The following is a 19,259-nucleotide window of genomic DNA, read 5'->3' on the forward strand; positions in this document are numbered from 1 at the left end:
AGGCTAGAGACTAGAGAGCGCACCATATGATGCATGTCGCATACACTCACAAACAAGGATATGTACCAGCACTGTACAAGGTATGAGGATCTCACTGTGGTTCTCAAAGCAAAACCTGGATCAAATGTATAACTGATGCTCTGTGCTGTTGTACAGATAGGCTACTGTATGTATGACCTTTTGATATGACCTTTTGATAGCATGTTGCTTTACATGTTATAATCTGCCTTTAACTATTAACGTTATCTCTGCTGCCTTCTGTTTTGCATGGTTTTACACAGTATAATACAAACTAATATATACAGAAGAGTAATATCCAATAATATGTGTGGTATTGTCAGAATCATGATGAGTTCCTTTTGGGGTTTGAGTACAGAAGGTGTATCTGACCATCGACCCTGTTTGACCTTTCCTGGCTTAACTTTCATCACTACGGCAACTCCAAACATTACTCCATCTAAAGTGCCTTAAAATAAAACTCTTTCTGTCTGTACCGTATACATGACTTCTCTCCCAGTGAATCTCTCTATAACTCCTTCCATATCCAAGTTTTCTTCTTTCTTATTTTTCTCAGGAGTGTGAGTATGATTGACATGCGTTGTGAGGAGGACGCCATCTTGCCACACCACAGCCAGGTGCGCCACGAGCTCATGCACAACCAATACAACATGATGAAGGAGGAAGAGGACCACTGGCAGGACGTAAGCACTCTCTCTCTCACACACACACGCACATCCTAATACACTTTTATACACACATTTACACTTACTCACACTTTATCATACAGTTGCACACACACCTACACACTCACGCATTCATACAGGCATACATCTACTGTCTGTCTGTTAGGACCTAGCCCGGTGGAAGAGTCGCAGGAGAAGCGTCTCCCAGGACCTGATTAAGAAGGAGGAAGAGAGGAAGATGATGGAGAAGCTGATGACGGGTGAGGGAGGGGCCATCTCTCAGAGGAGGAAGAGCATCAAAACCTACCGGGAGATTGTTGAGGAGAAGTACGTCATAAGGAAATCCTCCATTTTAGATCGAACCCTGGTTTCCATATTGTTGGTTGTCTCCATGTACAGTATAGGCCTTTACCTACTCTCTTCTCTCCTAGCCTGTTGTTTTTTCTCTCATCCTGGCCTCGACTGTTTTCTAATTGCATCAGGGGATCATAGCATGTTTCAACAATGATGCTTTTGTCAGTGTGTAGCCAGTCACATGGCCCCTGTCTCATCTTGTCCTCCCGTTTCTCCTCCCCTAGGGAGCGTCGTGAGAACGACCTCCGCGAGGCCTACCGGTTGGCCCGCACCCCTGAGGAGGCGGCGTTGGTCCTCCACCGCTACGCCCAGCGCTTCACCATCAGTGAAGCGGTGCTGGAGCGCCTGCAACTGCCCAAACTGCTAGACAGGAGCATCTCTGAGGATCCCACCGCTACCACCAACACACGTCTCACCCTCACCCCCACTTCCTGTTCTCCCACCCCCACCTCCCCGGAAGAAGATACAAATGGCCCCCTGAAGTACCTGAGGCAGCAGTCGCTCCCGGCACCCAAGTTTACCGCTACTGTTGAGGCCCAGGTGGTGGGGTTCCCCCAGGGTCTGTCTCATCGCCCCCAGATTCGGTCGCGCAAGCCTGAACCAAACCCCTCTATCCGGGCCGTCTCACCCAAGTCTGTGCCTTTGCTGATGCCCAAGCCTTACAATCAACCCAAGGGCCTGCAGATGCTGGTGGGACCCAGGCCAGGCAAGGTGAGGCACAAAATGCCAGCTAATGGCAAGGGTTTTATCAGTGTTATCACTAGTGTGTTTTACTGTAACATTGTGTTTGAACAAGGGTTTTATCAGTGTTATCACTAGTGTGTTTTACTGTAACATTGTGTTTGAACAAGGGTTTTATCAGTGTTATCACTAGTGTGTTTTACTGTAACATTGTGTTTGAACAAGGGTTTTATCAGTGTTATCACTAGTGTGTTTTACTGTAATATTGTGTTTGAACAAGGGTTTTATCAGTGTTATCACTAGTGTGTTTTACTGTACATTGTGTTTGAACAAGGGTTTTATCAGTGTTATCACTAGTGTGTTTTACTGTAACATTGTGTTTGAACAAGGGTTTAAATTACCAGGGGGGCCGTGGGCTTGTTCGTCACTCCTCCCTCAAAGTAGTTTGAATGTTTTGTTCAGCCTAGTCTTCCAAGGGCGCACAAATGTATTGTGTAAATGGAACCCTGATCTTGGCATTTAAATTAGAATAGAAGACAGAAACCATGGAGATTGGGTGTCATGTTTTCAGACAAAAAATATATAAATCCCTTTTCCTTCTTCCCCAAAGTCTGTTGCAACATCTCAGTTCAGCATAACAGGATGTTCATTTTCATCCTCAGAGCCATTTGCCAAATGGGCCTATTCCAAAGGAAGATAACATGCTTTGGGGTTATTATGGGAACAAACCGGGACTTCTTTCCACTTCTGTGTCTGGAATCTCTTATTTGGAGCTGAGGGGAGCCTGAATGGGGGGCTCTGTTCCGTATTGACATAAGAAGTTGACAAGTAGTTCCTCTCAATGTGAAGTGGGTCTCTGGGCAGACAGAGAGGACCACACAGACTGAGGGGGTGATTCTGGGTAGTGAGTCCCCCTTCACTCAACAACCCCCCTGTGTGTCTGGAGTACTCTGCCCTCCTCACACATGCATTACAGCCTTTCATTCAGTCCCAGCATGTTATCGGGCTAGCTGAATAGCTTATAGGCCAGAGTTACATGAATGAGTTACGGTTTTATTTACAACATGGGGCAACTTCCGGTCTGGGTGGTCTGGAGTAGAACTGTGTGGTCATATTGCAGTCGTTGCTGTGGAATTTGGGAGATTTCACCCCAGTTGACTGTTCTTGTATTGCTGTCTGAAAGATATTTTTGGTGAGGATACAGTGTCTCTAAAATTGTTTTAGTGTTGGATTTTTACATTGAAATGCATCTTTGTAGTATGTATGTGCATACGTGTGTGTTCTTTAAGCCTTCAGTCTCTAACCTGTGTACTCAGGTGGACGGCTTGCTGCGAGTGAACGGCGACATGGGAAACGATGAGGTCACCACTCCAGAGAGCGAGGGAAGGACCTCCCCTCTACGGTTCTACCCCTCCCCTGCCACGCCTACAGCCTCCTCTGATGGTCCTGACATACCCCCATGTGAGGCCACTCCCACTCCCCCACCCACACATAGCCCCTCTCCCAGGGCGAGCCCATTACCAGCCATGCCAGCTGTGGCACAGTGTGGCACAAGCACAGGCACCGCAGTGATATCTTCTTCAGTGCCAGGAGAAAGTGATGCCCAGGAGAAGGGTAATGCACAGGAGTCTACCCCGCCTAGCCGGCCCACCTCACTGCCCTCGGTGAGCACTCAATACATGCAGCCAAGCCGACTTTGTTTCTGTGAAAAAAACATACGTTATCAAAAGGGTCTGAAAAGACTTGGAACAATGTAAATTGTGGCTTGCATCTTGACAAACTGTCAGTGGTGTAAAATACTTGAAAGTACTACTTAAACCTCTTAAGGATCCGCCCCTTTTTTTTTGCCTAAAATTACATACCCAAATCTAACTGCCTATAGCAAGGATATGCAAACTTTGAAGTTTGTGGAAATGTTAAATTAATGTAGGAGAATATAACACATCAGATCTGGTAAAAGATAATACAAAGAAAAAAAACATGCATTTAAAAAAAAATGTATTGTACAGTCTTTGAAATGCCAGAGAAAGGCCATAATATATTATTCTAGCTGAGGCACAATTTAGATTTTGGCCACTAGATGGCAGCAGTGTATGGGCAACATTTTAGACTGATCCAATGAACCACTGAATTTCTGTTCAAAATGTTTTATCAAGACTGCCCAAATGTGCCTAATTGGTTTATTAATACATTTTCAAGTTCATAACTGTGCACTCTCTTCAAACAATAGCATGGTATTATTTCACTGTAATAGCTACTGTAAATTGGACAGTGCAGTTAGATTAACAAGAATTTAAGCTTTCTGCAAATATCAGATATGTCTATGTCCTGGGAAATTCTCTTGCTACTTACAACCTCATGCAATCACATTAGTCTAAGTTAGCTCAACTGTCCACGGGGGACCCACCAATCCTGTTGTTTTTCTGGGGTATCTGTACTTTACTTTACTATTTATATTTTTGACAACTTTTACTTCACTTCATTCCTAAAGGAAATTATGTACTTTTTACTCCATACATTTTCCCTGACACCCAAAAGTACTCATTACATTTTGAATGCTTAGCAGGACAGGAAAATGGTCTAATTCACACACTTATCAAGAGAACATCCCTGGTCATCCCTACTGCCTCTGATCTGGCGGACTCACTAAACACATGCTTCGTTTGTAAATTATGTGAGCGTATTGGAGCATGCCCCTGGCTATCTGTAAATAAATAAAAAACAAGAAAATGGTGCTGTCTGGATTGCTTAATATAAGGAATTTGAAATGATTTATACTTTTACTTTTGATACGTAAGTATATTTTAGCAATTAAATGTACTTTTGATACTTTAGTATATTTTAAACCAAATACTTTTAGACTTTTACTCAAGCAGGATTTTACTGGGTGACTTTCACTTTTACTCAAGTCATTTTCTATCAAGATATCTTTACTTTTACTCAAGTATGACAATTGGGTGCTTTTTCCACCACTGCAAACTGCTGACTGAAAGCCTACACACAAGCCAGAACTATGTGTTGTTCTTAATCTACAGTCCATAGATAGGATAAAGCAACATTGTGTCAGAAAGGTCATGACTTCAACAAAAGGAAGGAGGAGGATGCATAATCAGAGTATTTCTTCCTGTGGGTGTCCCTACAGGAGCTGCAGAGCACAGAGTGTCTCGTGGAGGCGGGAGGCAGGTCTACTGCAGGCCCGCTGGGGGAGGAGCCCAACACAACAGAGACTGCAGTACAGCCCTCTCCAGCTACAGGTCTGTCCCTATGTGTTACCTCGGAGACTAACTGCTGCTACTCTGACACCTAGTGGTGACCATTTATATTGTTTCTAGAGCCAATCAAATCCTTTTGCTATTTGATGTGCATTCTAGTCATTTATTACTCATTGTCTGATTAGCAAATGAACGCTTTAAGCTGTTAAACAAATTATTCAACTTGGTCTTCCTGTGGTTAAAGTCAAACTAGGACCCACTGTCTGGGCTTACTGTAGACTCTGATGCAGAGCCTTGCTCTGATTCACCTAGACATGTATCTGTCTGGTTTTCAGAGTCACAACAAGCTCCCAAGGAACAAGCAGAATTGTGTATGAATGCCACAGCGACTAGACAGATCGCCACTGTCCTCCATCCAGTCCTATCAGAGCACGCCACACAACAGGCTCAACCAATGACCGCACCGGTGAGATCACCTGCCAACCAATCAATGGCCCCCAATGCTGCGAATAGCCAATCATTTGTGCGCTGCTCTACCTCAAGCGGAAGCCGTACCCAGGAGTGTGCAGCGCCATAGAACTTTCAGATAGAAATGCATTATGTAGGACAGACCTGATTCTATACTGTGTAGAATAGGGTATCACAAATTCTATAAATTAAATTTCTCTCTACTACGTTCTAACTATAAATATTTTTGAAGAATCCTCTGGTCATGTTTTGATCATTGTGTTTCTGACTTTTCTGGGATGATCTTAGGTCAGTGAGCCCAGCCTGGAGTCGTCTCAGAGAGCAGATGAAGTTGCTACCTTGGCTGATCCAGGACCTGTCAGAAACAAACCACCATGTGAAGCTCCCACAACAGGTAAGCAAAATCTGTTTTCAGAACGAACCTCAAACTGCCTTTTTCACAATAGACTTTATTTCCCACAGCCCTCTCAGCTATCACACACCCAACTCTTTTTTTCCTTTGCATCTCCAACTGGCACTCTGTATATGCTTGTGAACTCTATCCCCTCCTTTTCTCCTCCTCACCCCTTTACCCTCCTTCCTCCCCCTCCTTGCTTGTGCTGTAGAGCTGGCTAACAGTGCCAGTTGTCCACCAGCAACCCTAGGTTAGGCCTACATTGGGAGTTCTTCACCACGCCAGGTAAACTGCTCACTGTTTTGTTGAGCTTGCCTGTAACCCTCTTTGGGGTTCACGTACTCATACATAGTACAGGGTTTCCCCATGGCTTCCCTGGAGGCTGGGTGACAGCATTGGAAACCTGTTTCCTCACTCTACTGGTTTTGTTTTTTATTATTGGAGTCCTGTGGACCCCACTATATTTTACATTAAGTTGGTCTTATAATGCTGTAATTACTATAGTAACAATGTTAATACAACATTGTTACGTATAACTACAGTGTTACTACACAGGTATATGGCTAATGAACTGAATGTTCTCAAGATTTGAATCAGACAACTTTGTGTCGGAGGTAAAACAAATGGAAGCATCATTACAAATGTTTGGGAGAGTTGTTGTTAAACAGTCTGATGTGTTAAAGTTATTCAGAGAATGCAACACATACAAAAGCCCAGGCCCAGACAAAATAAGTGGACATGTGTTAAAGCACTGTGCTGAACAATTGACTGGTGTTTTTACAGACATTTTCCAATCCTCACTCGACCAGCAACACGTGCCAGTATTGTGGAAAAACTCAATAATTATACCAATTCCTAAAGCATCTAATCCCTCTGTGCTGAATGACTACCACCCTGTTGCCTTGACATCCTTAGTAATGAAATGCCTTGAGAAACTTGTGAAAAGTCATATTCTCAGTGTCACCCAGAAGCTTCTCGACGCATTTCAGTTTGCCTATCAGCCTAGCATTGGAGTTGATGCCACTCTTACCCTCCTTAACATGGTCTATAGACATCTAGAGTAGAGGTCGACCGATTATGATTTTTCACCACCGATTATTGGAGGGCCAAAACCCCGCTACCGATTAATCGGCCGATTTTATTTTTGTAATAATGACAATTACAACAATACTGAATGAACACTTATTTTAACTTAATATAATACATCAATAAAATCATTTTAGCCTCAAATAAATAATGAAACATGTTCAATTTGGTTTAAATAATGCAAAACAAAGTGTTGGAGAAGAAAATAAAAGTGCAATATGTGCCATGTAAGAAAGCTAACGTTTAAGTGCCTTGCTCAGAACATGGGAACATATGAAAGCTGGTGGTTCCTTTTAACATGAGTCTTCAATATTCCCAGGTAAGAAGTTGTAGTTATTATAGGAATTATAGGACTATTTCTCTCTCTACGATTTGTATTTCATATACCTTTGACTATTGGATGTTCTTATAGGCACTTTAGTATTGCCAGTGTAACAGTAAAGCTTCCATCCCTCTCCTCGCTCCTACCTGGGCTTGAACCAGGAACACATCGACAACAGCCACCCTCGAAGCAGTGTTACCCATGTAGAGCAAGGGAAACGACTACTCCAAGTCTCAGAGCGAGTGATGTTTGAAACTCTATTAGCGCGCACCTGCTAACTAGCTAGCCATTTCACATCGGTTACACCAGCCTAATCTTGGGAGTTGACAGGCTTGAAGTCATAAACAGCGCAATGCATTGCGAAGAGCTGCTGGCAAAACGCACGAAAGTGCCTTTTGAATGAATGCTTATGAGCTTGCTGCTGCCTACCATCGCTCAGTCAGACTGCTCTATCAAATCATAGACTTAATTATAATATAATAAACACACAGAAATACGAGCCTTAGGTCATTAATATGGTTGAATCCGGAAACTATCATCTCGAAAACAAAACGTTTTTTCTTTCAGTGAAATACGGAACCGGTCCGTATTTTATCTAACGGGTGGCATCCCTAAGTCTAAATATTCCTGTTACATTGCACAACCTTCAATGGTATGTCATAATTACGTAAAATTCTGGCAAATTAGTTCGCAATGAGCCAGGCAATGAACGCAAGAGCAGTGACACAATTTCATGTTAGCAGGCAATATTAACTAAATATGCAGGTTTAAAAATATATACTTGTGTATTGATTTTAAGAAGGGCATTGATGTTTATGGTTAGGTACATTGATGCAACGACGGTGCTTTTTTCGCAAATGCGCTTGATAAATCATCACCCGTTTGTCGAAGTAGGCTGTGATTCGATGAGAAATTAACAGGCACCGCATCGATTATATGCACCGCAGGACACGTTAGATAAACTAGTAATATCATCAACCATGTGTAGTTAACTAGTGATTATGTTAAGATTGATCGTTTTTTATAAGATAAGTTTAATGCTAGCTAGCAACTTACCTTGGCTTCTTGCTGCCCTCGCGTATCAGGTAGTCAGCCTGCCATGCAGGCTCCTCGTGGAGTGCAATGTAAGGCAGGTGGTTAGAGCGTTGGACTAGTAACCAGAAGGTTGCAAAAACGAATCCCCCCTGAACAAGGCAGTTATCCCCCGTTCCTAGGCCGTCATTGAAAATAAGAATGTGTTCTTAATCTGACTTGCCTAGTTAAATAAAGGTGTGTAAAAAAAAATATATAATAATCGGCAAATCGGTGGCCAAAAATACTGATTACCGATTGTTATGAAATCCGCCCTAATTAATCGGCCATTCCGATTAATCGGTCGACCTCTAAACTAGAGGGTGCCAAATCCCATGTTAGGGTTCTGTTTGTTGACTCTTCTTCTGCCTTCAACACAATCCAGCCGTACATTCTGGCACAGAGACTCATTCGGGACTTCTCCTTAGATGGGGGGGCTGGTTTTGTGGCTGTTGGACTTCCTGAGCCAACACTCACAGCGAGTCAAAATAGGTCCCTACGTGTCGGACATACGCACCACCGACACAGGCTTTCCTCAGGGATGTGTTTTGTCCCCACTCCTGTACATCCTGTACACTAATAGTTGTACTAGTTCCCATCCTGACAGACACCTCGTTAAGTTCGCTGATGACACTGTCTTGATCAGCCTGTTTGATGACGAGGAACATCATGGCCCGGTCCTAAATTACTATGTAGAGTGGTGTGATGAATCACACTTGGTCCACAATACCAACAAGACCAAAGAGATGTGCATAGACTTCAGGAAGCGTACCACACCTACCTCTGCAACATCAATCAGAGGTCAGAACATAGAGATTGTAGAGGAAAACAAATATCTGGGTGTCCTCTTGGACAATAAGCTTCAGTGGAGTAAATGTACAGACCTGATCTACAAAAAGAGCCAACAGAGACTGTACTTTCTCAAAAAGCTGGGCTCTTTTAATGTAGACTGAACTATACTGACTCTGTTTTACAAATCTTTCATTGAGAGTATTTTAACTTTTTGTATTGTTTGTTGGTTTGGCAATGACACTGTCAGCCAGAGAAATATGCTGAGAAGGATTATCACCTCAGCAAGCAAGGTACTTGGAGTCAAACAGACAGGCCTGGATGAGAACTTTAAGATCAGGGCCCTCCACAAGGCTCACAAAATCATTTTAGACCTAAGCCACCCCCTGTACCCGGACTTTGAACTACTCCCCTCTGGGTGCAGGTATTAGGGACACCTCGGCAGTAAAAAAAGGACTAGACAATAATTTGTGCCAGGTGTGATATCCCTCCTAAATAGCTCGGGCTAATGTTCCTATTGACTCAGTTTTATTGGTATGTAACTGTTATGGAAGTTGTATTGTCAATTTTGTTTTGTATTTAAACGCCACTTTAAACATGTACATGACACTGCAACAAAATTTCCCCATGAGGACAATAAAGTCAGTAAGTAAGAGCAACGTTTTGTAAAGTGTTAAAGCATTGTTGAATGTAGATTTTTGGTGTACTTTTACACAGGAAACTGGAATTGTTAGCCAGTCAGTAATGAGAAATACCACACAGCTTGTAGCTTTTCAGCAACTCAATATTCACCTTCATTCCTTATCACCTTGATTTGTTCCCTTATCACCTGGATTTGCTCCCTGCCACCTTTCACTTCATTCCCTCATTCCTTTACCTGACATTCGTTATTTAAATAGCTTTTTCCATGCGTTCACACAAAGACAGTGTAGTTGCCAAATGAAATGACTCGGCATCAGTTCCTGTGTTTCAACGATGTTTGTTTTCTAACCGACTACCTTTTTCACTGTATCTCTGTTCCATAGAGGGGGCAGAGCAGGAGCATGGTACAGCAGCGGTGAGTCCATTCTAACTGTTCCATCTGCTATAATCTTTCCTGGTAGAGTTCTAAAGTGGGTTTTACTAGTTCTCATCTGGTTGAGACAAAATGGTGTCAATACCGTCCACAATGCATTCGATACAATGCATCTTAACAGACAATCCAGGGTTGTGTTCATTAGGGCACACAGTAGCAAAACCGTGAAACCAAAACAAACTTTTCTTATTGGGCAAGTTCATTATTGGCTCCCCGTTTCACTCCATTTCAGAGCGTGTTCTTCCGTTTTGTCTACTGAGCACAATCCATTTCTTGTTTTTCTAATATATAAGGACCTCTAATATATAGGACCTCCTTAAGACCCAATGCTTGATTGGTAAATGTTCATTGGCTCAACCTATCAGATGAGGATTATGTACAAAGTGCCCAGCCTTGCTCTTCATCCCCTCATCTCTCGCTCTTTTCTCTCTCTTTAGTAGGACACCTTTGGCTAGCATGGACATAGTGCTGTTGTAGATCAACTGTCTCCTCTCTTCCCTTTCTGTGGATGTGTGTGTACTTTGCTTTATGAATATGTGGGTTGGTGCGTGTGTGTGTGTGTGTGTGTGTGTGTGTGTGAACCCTGGATGGGCTCTATCAGGTCACTCAGGTGTCATCCCCGGTAGTGGCCCAGGCTAAGCGGGGTGACCGCTGGTCTTGGGACCCAAATGAGGAGCGAAAGCGTCAGGAAAGGTGGCAGCAAGAGCAGGAGCGCATGCTTCAGGTAGAGTTAAGCTACTAAAGACCCAAAAGCTAGGCCTGATTTAGCATGCTGCAAAATACTAATTAACAAAAGCTAGGCCTGATTTAGCATGCTGCAAATACTAATTAACAAAAGCTAGGCCTGATTTAGCATGCTGCAAAATACTAATTAACAAAAGCTAGGCCTGATTTAGCATGCTGCAAAATACTAATTAACAAAAGCTAGGCCTGATTTAGCATGCTGCTATATACTAATTAACAAAAGCTAGGCCTGATTTAGCATGCTGCTATATACTCATTAACAAAAGCTAGGCCTGATTTAGCATGCTGCTAATTACTCATTAACAAAAGCTAGGCCTGAGTTAGCATGCTGCTAAAAACACATTAACAAAAGCTAGGCCTGATTTAGCATGCAGCTAAATGCACGTTAACAAAAGCTAGGCCTTAGTTAGCATACTGCTAAATGCACGTTAACAAAAGCTAGGCCTTAGTTAGCATACAGCTAATAATATGTTAACAAAAGCTAGGCCTGAGTTAGCATACTGCTAATAATGTTAACAAAAGGCCTGAGTTAGCATGCTAAAGCTAGGCCTGAGTTAGCATGATGCCCTATTGACATTAGCTAAAGATAAGCCCGAATAAGCCTACTGATTACTGAATCTATGGTCTGCAGCACCAGTTACATTTACCCAAAGCAGGTGCTAACTTTGTTAGCTTGCAGACACATTTCAATTAACCTCAATCCTGCTTAGTCATCTGCCTGCTCTGAGTCTGAAGTCGACCCCCAATGCTGTGCACAGTGGCCACACAGCGGCAGCATTGCACAATAAAAGCTGTGTGCAATGGCATGATCTACGTGTCTCACACTCATTTGCCAGAGCCCCAAATCTGCTGCCAGTCAACTTCGCTCTCCTCCTCTACCTACCCATCATAGGGTGTCTCAATACTCCAAATAGCCTTGTCTCCTTGTTTTCTTTCCTTCATCCTCACCTAACCTATATTCTCAGAGTTATAGATGTACTGATGAAGGTGAGAAAAGAAAGCCATTTTAGACTATTGAGGTCCACCCATGGGGTTTGCTTTGCTGATGCATGAACCCTTGTCACCTTTGACTCCTAAACCACCTTGTCAGTGCATGGTGTGTCTGTTTCTTTGGTTGGCAGCTTTTTGAATGTATTTTCTCTATCTTTACAACCCTCATCATACACGCATGCTATGTTTGTGTATTCCCACTTTTTCCTGTCTCATGATTGGCTCATGCTTCGCTATGTTTGTCTATGCCCACTTTTTCCTGTCTCATGATTGGCTCATGCTTCTCAATGGTACTTAATACAGACCTGAACTAACACAATATATTTATTTTAGATGAAATCCAATGTTAATGGATAGTTCACTTGAAATTAAGTTAATCAGATGTTTTCATCTTTCAAAAAGAGTCTGAAGTTGAGACTTCCACATTTCACACCATCTTTCAAGGAAAAACACACTCAAAAGCTCTGTTGGTATTTTTTTCATTAGTTCCTTGTTGATACAATCCCAACATGTTTTGCATGTCAGCAGTCAAGTTTCAAAGATATTGGATTTTCATGAAGCAAAGTGTCATCAGCCATCATCATGTTTTAGGGAGAGTGATACGTACTTTCAGATAGTTACTAAAACAATCCCGATATGCTTTATGGCCAGGTATGGCCCAATAGGCATCTTTTCCGACCATCTCTCCATCCGTCTGTCTGTATGACATGTCATCGATGATGAATGTGTGCCATCTCTTGTTGCCATGGTAACAGGAGAAGTACCAGCATGAGCAGGAGAAGCTGAAACAGGAGTGGGAGAGGGCGCAAAGAGAGGTGGAAGAGGAGGAGAGGAGATACCATGAGGAGGTGTGTGTGAGTGCATGTGAGAGAGAGTGTGTGTGTGTGTGCGTGCGTGCGTATATGAATGTGACTGTTGACTGAATAAAAACACTCCCTCTCTCCCTCCCTATTTCTCTCCCTCTTTCCCTCCCTCCCTCCCAATTTCTCTCCCTCCCTATTTCTCTCTCTCCCTCCCTCCCTCTCTCTCCCTCCCTCCCTCCCTCTCTCCCTCCCTCTCTCCCTATTTCTCTCCCTCTCTCCCTCCCTATTTCTCTCCCTCCCTCCCTATTTCTCTCCCTCCCTCCCTCCCTATTTCCCTCCCTCCCTATTTCTCTCCCTCCCTCCCTATTTCTCTCCCTCCCTCCCTATTTCTCTCCCTCCCTCCCTCCCTATTTCCCTCCCTCCCTCCCTATTTCTCTCCCTCCCTCCCTATTTCTCTCCCTCCCTCCCTATTTCTCTCCCTCCCTCCCTCCCTCCCTCTTTCCCTCCCTCCCTATTTCCCTCTCTCCCTCCCCCCGTATTTCTCTCCCTCCTCCCTCTCTATTTCTCCCCCTCCTCCCTCTATATTTCTCTCCCTCCCCCCCGATTTCTCTCCCTCCACCCTCCCTATTTCCCTCTCCTTCCCTCCCTCCCTATTTCCCTCCCTCTCCCTCCTTCTCTCCCTCCCTCCCTATTTCCCTCCCTCTCCCTCCTTCTCTCCCTCCCTCCCTATTTCCTTCCCTCTCTCCCTCCCTCCCTATTTCTCTCCCTCTCCCTCCCTATTTCTCTCCCTCTCCCTCCCTATTTCTCTCCCCCTCCCTCCCTCTCTCCCTCTTTCTCTCCCTCCCTCTTTCTCTCCCTCCCTCTTTCCCTCTCCCTCCCTCCCTCCCTCTTTCCCTCTCCCTCCCTCCCTATTTCCCTCCCTATTTCCCTCCCTCTCTCCCTCCCGCCCTCCCCGTATTTCCCTCCCTCCCCCCGTATTTCCCTCCCTCCCCCCGTATTTCTCTCCCCCCCTATTTCTCTCCCTCCCTCCCTATTTCTCTCCCTCCCTCCCTATTTCTCTCCCTCCCTCCCTCCCTATTTCCCTCCCTCCCTATTTCTCTCCCTCCCTCCCTATTTCTCTCCCTCCCTCCCTCCCTCCCTATTTCCCTCCCTCCCTCCCTATTTCCCTCCCTCCCTCCCTATTTCTCTCCCTCCCTCCCTATTTCTCTCCCTCCCTCCCTATTTCTCTCCCTCCCTCCCTATTTCTCTCCCTCCCTCCCTCCCTCCCTCTTTCCCCTCCCTCCCTATTTCCCTCTCTCCCTCCCCCCGTATTTCTCTCCCTCCTCCCTCTCTATTTCTCCCCCTCCTCCCTCTATATTTCTCTCCCTCCCCCCGATTTCTCTCCCTCTCCCTCCCTATTTCTCTCCCTCTCCCTCCCTATTTCTCTCCCCCTCCCTCCCTCTCTCCCTCTTTCTCTCCCTCCCTCTTTCTCTCCCTCCCTCTTTCCCTCTCCCTCCCTCCCTCCCTCTTTCCCTCTCCCTCCCTCCCTATTTCCCTCCCTCTCTCCCTCCCGCCCCTCCCCGTATTTCCCTCCCTCCCCCCGTATTTCTCTCCCTCCCCCCGTATTTCTCTCCCTCCCCCCTATTTCTCTCCCTCCCCTTGTATTTCTCTCCCTCTCTCTCTCCCTCCCCCTGTATTTCTCCCTCTCTCTCTCCCTCCCTCCGTATTTCTCTCTCCCTCTCTCTCTCCCTCCCTCCGTATTTCTCTCCCTTCCTCCCTCCGTATTTCTCTCCCTCCCTCCGTATTTCTCTCCCTCCCTCCCTATTTCTCTCCCTCCTCCCTCTATTTCTCTCCCTCCTCCCTCTCTATTTCTCTCCCTACTCCCTCTCTATTTCTCTCCCTCCTCCCTCTCTATTTCTCTCCCTCCTCCCTCTCTATTTCTCTCCCTCCTCCCTCTCTATTTCTCTCCCTCCTCCCTCTCTATTTCTCTCCCTCCTCCCTCCCTATTTCTCTCCCTCCTCCCTCCCTCCCTGTTTCTCTCTCTCCCTCCCTCCCTGTTTCTCTCCCTATTTCTCTCCCTCCTTCCCTCCCTCCTTCCCACCCTCTCTCCTTCTCTCCATCCCTCCCTTTCTCTCCATCCCTCCCTTTCTCTCCTTTCCTCCCTTTCTCTCCCTCCCTATTTCTCTCCCTCCCTTCCTCCCTGTTTCTCTCCCTCCCTCCCTTACTCCCTGTTTCTCTCCCTCCCTCCCTTACTCCCTGTTTCTCTCCCTCCCTCCCTCCCTCCCTCCCTCCCTCCCTGTTTCTCTCTCTCCCTCCCTCTCTCCCTCCCCCTCCCTGTTTCTCTCCCTCTCTCCCTCCCTCTCTCCCTCCCCCTCCCTGTTTCTCTCCCTCCCTCTCTCTCTCCCTCCCCCTCTCCCTCCCCCTCCCTCCCTCCCTCTCTCCCTCCCTCTCTCCCTCCCCCTCCCTATTTCTCTCCCTCCCCCTCCCTATTTCTCTCCCTCCCCCTCCCTATTTCTCTCCCTCCCCCTCCCTATTTCTCTCCCTCTCCCTCCCTATTTCTCTCCCTCTCCCTCCCTATTTCTCTCCCCCTATTTCCCTCCCTCTCCCTCCCCCTATTTCCCTCCCTCTCCCTCCCCCTATTTCCCTCCCTCTCCCTCTCCCCCTATTTCCCTCCCTCTCCCTCCCTCCCTCTCCATTTCTCTCCCTCCCCCTGTTTCCCTCTCTCCCTCCCTCCCTCCCTCCCTCCCTATTTCTCTCTCTCTCTCCCTATTTCTCTCCCTCCCTCTCTCTCTCTCCCTCCCACCCTCCCTCCCTATTTCTCCCCCACCCTCCCTCCCTATTTATCTCCCTCCCTCCCTCCCTCTCTCCCCCTCTCTCCCCCTATTTCCCTCCCTCCCTATTTCTCTCCCTCTTTTCCTCATTCCCTCCCTTTTTCCACAGGAGCGAAGGATACTAGAGGAGACTGTGGCCCCCCTGACCCCCCTCTCCTCCACCCTGGCCTCGCCCATCCGGGGGGATGCCCCCGCGCCCATTGACCCCCAGGACACCATCGTCCGGTCGCTGGCCGACTGGGAACGCAAGCAGGAGCTGCTGGAGAGGCAGGGGGTGAGAGGAGAAGTTATATTGGGTTACCTTTAAAATTAAAATAACGTGTTGTAAATATGTATATACAGTGCATTCGGAAAGTATTCAGACCCCTTGACTTTTTCCACATTTTGTTACGTTACAGCATTATTCTAAAATTGATTAAATCATTTTTTCCCCTCATCAATCTACACACAATACCCCATAATGGCAAAGCAAAAACAGACATTTTTGCACATTTATTAAAATATGTAAAAATATCACATTTACATAAGTATTTTGACCCTTTACTCAGTACTTTGTTGAAGCACCTTTGGCAGAGATTACAGCCTCAAGTCTTCTTGAGTATGACGCTAAAAGCTTGGCACACCTGTATTTGGGAAGTTTATCCCATTCCTCTCTACAGATCCTCACAAGCTATGCCAGGTTGGATGGGGCACGTTGCTGCTATTTTCAGGTCTCTCCAGAGATGTTCTATTGGGTTCAAGTCTGGGCTCTGGCTGGGCCACTCAAGGACATTCAGAGACCTGTCCTGAAGCCACTCATGCGTTGTCTTGGCTGTGTGCTTAGGATCGTTGTCCTGTTGGAAGGTGAACCTTCGCCCTAGTCTGAGAACCTGTTCCAGAGCGCTCAGGATTTCATCAAGGACCTCTCTGTACTTTGCTCCGTTCATCTTTGCCTCGATCCTGACGAGTCTCGCAGTCCATGCCACTGCAAAACATCCCCACAGCAAGGTGCTACCGCCACCATGCTTCACCGGAGGGATGGTGCCAGGTTTCCTCCAGATGTGACACTTGGCCTTCAGGCCAAAGAGTTCAATTTTGGTTTCATCAGACCAGAGAATCTTGTTTCTCATGGTCTGAGAGTCTTTAGGTGTCTTTTGGCAAACTTCAAGCAGGCTGTCATGTGCCTTTTACTGAAGAGTGTCTTCCGTCTGGCCACTCTACCAGAAAGGTCTGATTGGTGGAGTGCTGCAGAGATGGTTATCCTTCTGGAAGGTTCTCCCATCTCCACAGAGGAACTCTAGTGCTCTTTGAGTGACCATCGGGTTCTTGATCACCTCCCTGACCAAGGCCCTTCTCCCCCGATTGCTCAGTTTGGCCAGGCGGCTAGCTCATGGAAGTCTTGTTGGTTACAAAGTTCTTCCATTTAAGAATGATGGAGGCCACTGCGTTCTTGGGGACCTTCAATGTGGCAGAAATGTTTTGGTACCCTTTGTTAACTCGAAATGACACAACGACAAGGTTCCAGTTTAACAACGTTTACTAAACCGTATTAGCACACTACATGGTTGCCATTGCCCTCAGGCCAGGTTCATCAACAACGAGTCTGCTGCGCAGGCGCACTAATAACAGAGTGATAGCTCCGTAATAACAGAAATATAGGGATACTTAAAACAAACTTAACATACTTCCTCAGATCTGTGGCTCGACACAATCCTGTCTAGGAGCTCTACGGACAATTCCTTCAACCTCATGGCTTGGTTTTTGCTCTGACATGCACTGTCAACAGTGGGACCTTATATAAACAGGGGTGTGCCTTTCCGTAAGTCCAATCAATGTAATTTACCACAGGTGAACTCCAATGAAGTTGTAGAAACAAACTCAAGGATGATCAATGTAAACAGATGGATCTGAGCTCAATTTCGAGTCTCATAGCAAAAGGTCTGCATACTTATGTAAATAAGGTATTTCTGTTTTTAAATATAAATACATTTCCCAAATTTCTAAAAGTTTTTGCTTTGTCATTATGTGGTATGTGTGTAGGTTGCTGATTATTATTTTTTTTTATTAATGCATTTTAGAATAAGGCTATAATGTAACAAATTGTGGGAAAAGTCAAGGGGTCTGAATACTTCCTGAAGGCACTGTGTATATGTGTATATTTTACTATTATTTGTATTAATGTTTCATTCACTTTATTTTTTGACCTGCACTGTTAGAGCAGTTACATCTGTGCATATGACTAATAAACCCATATAATCTAATCTGTTAACAGGCCATGTGGTTTCTGTTACAGTGGATTTTAAGGTGTCATAACTCGATACAGTTAAAAGGCACTCGACTCAGTGTATGTGTAGGGACGTGGACTTCACTAATTCAGTGAAATTGTGAATTAACAGTTTTTAATTTATTAAACGGCTAGTATGACCACAGTTAATGTGCCATAAGGCAATAGGTTTTGTGTTTTGGTGGATTTTAGGGTGATTGTAACTAACCCTTTGAAACTGTCTTCATCTCTCTTCATTCACCAGGGGAGCACAGAGAGAGTGGTATGGAAAGGACAAGATAACGACAGGAGTAGTGACATCAGCACAGCGTCCAGAGATGAGAGTCTGAAAACAGCAGTCAGGTCAGTCTGAGAGCGTGTGTGTGTGTGTGACCTTGAACCCTACAATGGTCATGAGAATAATGACTTTCTATATAATGTCATTAATAAAAGTGAAATGAATGATGCATTTAATCAACAGCTCAATCAGCCAGAACAGCAGTCAGGCAGACAAGCTGACGCCGAGTTTGCAGAATGGTCAGAGAGCACCACCCACCATGGCCGTTCCCCAGCCCCCCAACAAGAAACAAAATACAGAGGTCTTACTAGACTGCACCAAACCCAGCCCGCAGGCGCCCTCTCGGGACAGGAGGTATGTGCAGTGGTGGAACTAGAGTTTTATACATGGGGGGGCCAAGGCTACTTCAGGGGGTCCATAGTCCATGACAGAAAATGAGTGTGTAACCCTAACCTGGCATCTAAGGAGCATGAATGAATCCTATGATTGCTGATTAGAGGCAGAAGTGATAATTCACTTAACCCGGAGTTCTTCAATGTGGTAGATAGTGTGGTCCAAAAGGGTTACTTCACTGGTTTTCTTTAACATACTATGAATAGTTAGTGTCTCTACCTCGGAACTGCAGCTCAATTTCTTTCTTTCTCTCTCTCTCACACACACACACACACACACACACACACACACACACACACACTGTACTCACATACTGGAGAGACTTGGGTCACTCTGTTTTCATGAATATATAATCTGGGTCTATAAGTGTTGAACATCCAAAATATTTTCAGAAAATAAAGCTCAAGCACCAAGGAGATAAGATAGCATCTGTGTGTTACATAAATTGTGTAGTTTATTTACAAAAATGTACACACTGCAATTTGACATACCAGGTATCAAGCAGAAACAGACTTGAAAAATAAAAATAATTTTGCTGCCAATCAATAATTACAAACTTACAGTATCGTGAGTGTGTGTGTGTGTGTGTGTGTGTGTGTGTGTGTGTTAACTAATAGCAAAGAAAAGCTTTGGAATGAATAGTCAGTTGGCCTAATCAAGACCAAATTAAATCTGTGTGACATGATGCCCTTTGAATATAGAATGTCAGTGTACTAGCTAGTACGCAGTGCAGGTTTTAATCATGACCAGAGGGACTGCCTAAGTGCCAAATTATCCTAGGTAGATTTAAAAACAGCATAATTCTGCGGTTCTGTTGAGAACTGGCAAAATGTTTCACAAACTC

At 45.1% G+C, this 19,259-nt stretch overlaps 1 protein-coding gene across 8 annotated transcripts in view; it reads left to right on the plus strand.

The window, feature by feature from the left end:
- limch1b (LIM and calponin homology domains 1b) overlaps positions 1–19,259 on the plus strand; it is a 152,899-nt gene that overhangs the window by 122,366 nt on the left and 11,274 nt on the right. For 7 of the 8 annotated variants that reach the window (XM_029726610.1, XM_029726623.1, XM_029726616.1 and 4 more), the window contains 13 exons: positions 575–701; positions 850–1,010; positions 1,262–1,748; positions 3,035–3,382; positions 4,861–4,972; positions 5,266–5,396; positions 5,687–5,792; positions 10,086–10,117; positions 10,737–10,859; positions 12,625–12,717; positions 15,592–15,756; positions 17,990–18,087; positions 18,206–18,376. In XM_029726610.1, coding sequence (XP_029582470.1) covers positions 575–701; positions 850–1,010; positions 1,262–1,748; positions 3,035–3,382; positions 4,861–4,972; positions 5,266–5,396; positions 5,687–5,792; positions 10,086–10,117; positions 10,737–10,859; positions 12,625–12,717; positions 15,592–15,756; positions 17,990–18,087; positions 18,206–18,376 — 2,154 coding nt within the window. The remainder of the gene's footprint in view (positions 1–574; positions 702–849; positions 1,011–1,261; positions 1,749–3,034; positions 3,383–4,860; positions 4,973–5,265; positions 5,397–5,686; positions 5,793–10,085; positions 10,118–10,736; positions 10,860–12,624; positions 12,718–15,591; positions 15,757–17,989; positions 18,088–18,205; positions 18,377–19,259) is intronic. The other variant, XM_029726627.1, reaches the window with a different exon arrangement.

The sequence above is a fragment of the Salmo trutta genome, chromosome 3 (genome assembly GCF_901001165.1).
Source record: "Salmo trutta chromosome 3, fSalTru1.1, whole genome shotgun sequence".
Lineage (NCBI taxonomy): Eukaryota > Metazoa > Chordata > Actinopteri > Salmoniformes > Salmonidae > Salmo > Salmo trutta.